Source organism: Volvox carteri (assembly GCF_000143455.1).
Source record: "Volvox carteri f. nagariensis unplaced genomic scaffold VOLCAscaffold_52, whole genome shotgun sequence".
NCBI lineage: Eukaryota > Viridiplantae > Chlorophyta > Chlorophyceae > Chlamydomonadales > Volvocaceae > Volvox > Volvox carteri.
Window position 1 is genome coordinate 184,004 of NW_003307595.1, and position 3,919 is coordinate 187,922.

Sequence of the window (3,919 nt, forward strand, 5' to 3'; positions counted from 1 at the left end):
CTAGAGGATCCCTTTACTCTAAAATATCGTTCGGTTTCTCCGAAAATGCCTTCAAAAGGCTTCGGTGGGGTCCCCGAAAAAATGCTCCAAAAGGCCCAAAATCCGTTCGGAATGCTCCGGGGCGCACTAATTTTCCTTTCGGGCAAAACGGAAATATCTCACGACAGCAGTGTGGCAGCCACACCAACTGCCCGTCTATCATCACTCGGAGTTAGGTTAGGTTGGGTTAGGTTAGGGGGTTGCGGGGCGACCTACCGCAAGAAGGCGCGAGTGGAAGGGGGTGAAGAGGTGAGGGGGAGGCGTGTCGGGTGGATGGAGGTAACGGTGGAGGGTAACCCAATGGGGGCGTTACGGCCCCGTTGGGTTACACGGGGGTAACCCCGGGCGCGAGGAGAGGGAGACCCTCCCTCCGAAACTTCCCCCCACACAAACGCACATCTCCCCACACCAGCCAACCGGCCCATCCGCCCCCCGACCTGGTCAAGGAGGGGTATCGCCTCAGCAGGACCAACGACAGCTAGGCCGCCGCCGGCACCGCCAGCACCGCTGCCGTGCACATCGTCGTACTCTCCGCCATCTTCACCGGTGTCATCGTCTTCTAAAAGGGACGCTGCTGCCGCCGCTGCACCGGAGCTGGCGGCGCCAGAGCTGACTCCAGCAGCCGCCGGCGCCCCGAGAAGCAGCGCCGCCGCCGCCGCCGCCAGCCAACACACACACACACACACACACACACACACATACACACATACACACATACACACATACACACACGCGCGCGGGAGAAGAGAAAACACCCCGGTGGTTCATATAGACGGTGTAGGACGTGATTATAGCAATTTGCGAGCTGACCAGGAAATAAGTTGAGGCGCCGTTGATCCGCTAGATTTGGTTGGATGCTGGTGGTGAGTTGCTGAACCCAACGAATACATTCTGAAGTCGGATGGGGTGAACGGATTAGGGTGCCCCTCTATCAGGGGAGAGCAGGGACTGCCTCGGGAAGGAGGCCACTGGTGAAGCTGTACCACCCTGTAACAACAACAGCAACAACAATACTCCCACTACATGTCATTGCAAGGTACTGCCACTCATAGACACTAGTTGGGGCTCTGCAGGTAAAACCCTTTCCGCAACCCCTTAGAAACCCTTTGCCATCCCTTTCTTCACACACCCCCATTCCCCCGTAACCCAAACGTTTCCCTCTTTTCCCTGTGAGTAACCCCTCCCCCCCCCAACACACACGCACGCAGATCCCCCCCTTCGTCCCACAACCCGCCCCCAGCACACACATACACACAATCCTCGGTTCCCAAGCCTTCCAACCCTTCCCCCCTTCCGTACCTCTGAAACCACGACAGTACGACATTACCTAGGAGGTTTCCGAGGTGAAGGGAGTCCGCAGTGGGATCGAATCCGCAGTAAACGGACAGCGGCCCCTCCGCCACCCCCGCAGCCGCCTCCAGCTCCTCCCCCCCCGTCACTTCCTGGACCAGCCCCCTGGAGCGAAGCAGTGCAACTACATTGGGTCGCCCTCCATGGTGGCCGCCGGGGGGTGCGGGGGTCGATGTGGTGGTGGTGTAAGCACTGCTGGAGGCGGTGACGGTAGAGGTGGTGGAGGCTTCTGGGTCCAGAGGTAGCGGGGGAAAGGGCGGAAAGAGGTGCATGCGTGGGGGTGAGAGTGGCGAGGGTGAGGATGTCGGCGCACGACGTAAATGTGACAACCCACCTGCGGGAAAGGGGCCCGCTGTAGCTGTTTCAGTAACCTCAGCAGAGGCTGAGCAGGGGGTATTGGGTGAAAGCTTGCTGCTTTAAAAGGGCGCTGGGCGTCGCCGTTGGTTCGGTCCCCGTCCTGCGCATGGGTCAGTTGGAAGTCATCGCACGTCGGCATACTGTCGTTGTAATCGATACTAGAGGTATGGCAGATCGAGTAGCGGATCACATCACGTGATTGGATGGGATATCTTTGGTCTATACAAAAATGTTCACCTTGCCGGGCGAGATGCATGTCGTTGTTGCAGAAGCATCGTTCCTTGGGATGTACTAAATAAAAGGAATGGCGATGAACTTGGTTTGACTGCAGTCATGATACAAATGAAATGCAAGCACAGCCGGTTGCCCGTATGGACGAGCTGACCTTTCGCCACAAGATGGACATCCAAAGAGACCTAACGTATTGGATCAGGGCCGGCTAAGTACCTACTTCCATATTACATGCTGTGAAATTGCAATTGCGCACGTTCCTTGATGCAGTTTAGAATAACGCGAATTGGACTCAGGTATTGGGATGAAATGATAAGATTACAAATTACAGTATTACCATAATGATGTCCCTAGTGCTTGCGGGCAGGCCTGGCCTCAGCGCTATATGTCGGCAACCGTCGGCGCTGGCGCTGTTTCACGCAGCAGCGCCGTTGCCCCAGTTACTTGATGACGCGATTTCGGTACTAGAAGCTGCGAGGTTACGCAACTCTGGGCATGTCCAGACATCCATTTCAACCGCGACCATCAGACTTCGGACGACGCGCGGAACCCCATCGTCGGAGCAACTGCTTGCTTTCAGATCATGTGTGGTGACCTCAGCTGATATCCAAAGCATTCTAGACTTTCCCCGCAACGTCCCTGGAACTCCGCTCACAGCCGGCCTCCGGCAGCTGTCCGCCTTCAACGACATCCCGGTCTCACATCTGACACAGGCGGTCCCACAACCGCCTATCGCAACAACCATTCCATGTTATTCATTATCGGTATCTCAAGAGACCTGCGACCCCAAGAAGCAGTTAACATGCAATGGTCACTCCGCATCGCCACACCCTTCCTTTGACCGTCAAATGGCGCGGCGACCCCACCTCCAAGCACAGCTACCCAACCCATCACCACGTCAACACTCATCCTCAAAGGGCGCCAAAACCACATCCTGGGCGCTACACGGATCCAGCTTTCCGTCCCCCCTACCACGGTCAACGCTGCTTATGTCGCGGCGGTCAACGATGCCGCCGGATGTACGGAGCTTGAGCACGTCCACGGCGGTTCCCGCCGCTGCCAGTGATGCTGACGGCGCCGACGTGGCGGCAGCGGCGGTGCGCGACCCATCCCGCATCCGCAACTTCGCCATCATCGCCCACATCGATCACGGCAAGACGACCCTCATGGATCGGCTACTGGCTGCATGCGGCCACGGCAGCTCGGAGGACAGGGCCATGGACAGCCACTCCCTGGAGCGGGAGAGGGGAATCACCATCCTAGCAAAGGTAGAGGGACATTGTACGGCAATTGACGCGCAAATGAGTCACTCCTCACGGTGCGGGTGCTGCCGCCAGCGGGCCAGCAGTGCAAGCTGGGGCTGTGGATTCTCCGCTATTGAACAGCGACCAGCGCCCCACCTGGCCAGCTCAACCTCAATCACATCCCGCCGCGAGAGACGAGCCGTATCAGGTCAAAGGGGGGAACCGGTCCCTGGGGCGGAGGGAGGAGAGGGACTGAAAATGCACATTGGGGAAATGGCGCTGCTATCTTTTCACAAGCGCATGATTCCCCCGTGTCGTACAGGTGACGAGTTTTACCTGGGGTGGATTCCACATCAACGCGGTGGACACGCCGGGACATGCGGACTTTGGCGGCGAAGTAGAACGGTACGACATTACGACATTGTTGTACAGCCGTACAGCAACGTGGAGGAGTTCCACAGTAGAGTCCCGATGATGCTTCCTTGTGCAGCGGGGGCGGTAAAGCCCACTTCTCAACAACAGTAAGAGCAGCAGCGGCAACAGCAGCAGCAAGAACGATTACAACAATAATACGGACAGAAACAACTGGGATTGGAGAGAGAGCTTCGAAGAGGCCATAAGCAAATGTTTTTCGGTTCATCAAGCGCGCTTAACTGTACGTAGTTGCCCAGGACGACTACCGGTTCCATACACAGTCA

General features: G+C 57.4%; 1 protein-coding gene across 1 annotated transcript in view; it reads left to right on the forward strand.

Moving 5' to 3' along the window:
• Positions 1-2,321: 2,321 nt before the first annotated feature.
• VOLCADRAFT_106835 (uncharacterized protein) overlaps positions 2,322-3,919 on the forward strand; it is a gene marked incomplete at its 5' end in the record, with an annotated part of 16,371 nt that continues 14,773 nt past the window's right edge. The window contains 2 exons of the mRNA XM_002955453.1: positions 2,322-3,245; positions 3,544-3,626. Of these exons, the coding sequence (XP_002955499.1) occupies positions 2,322-3,245; positions 3,544-3,626 (1,007 nt within the window). The remainder of the gene's footprint in view (positions 3,246-3,543; positions 3,627-3,919) is intronic.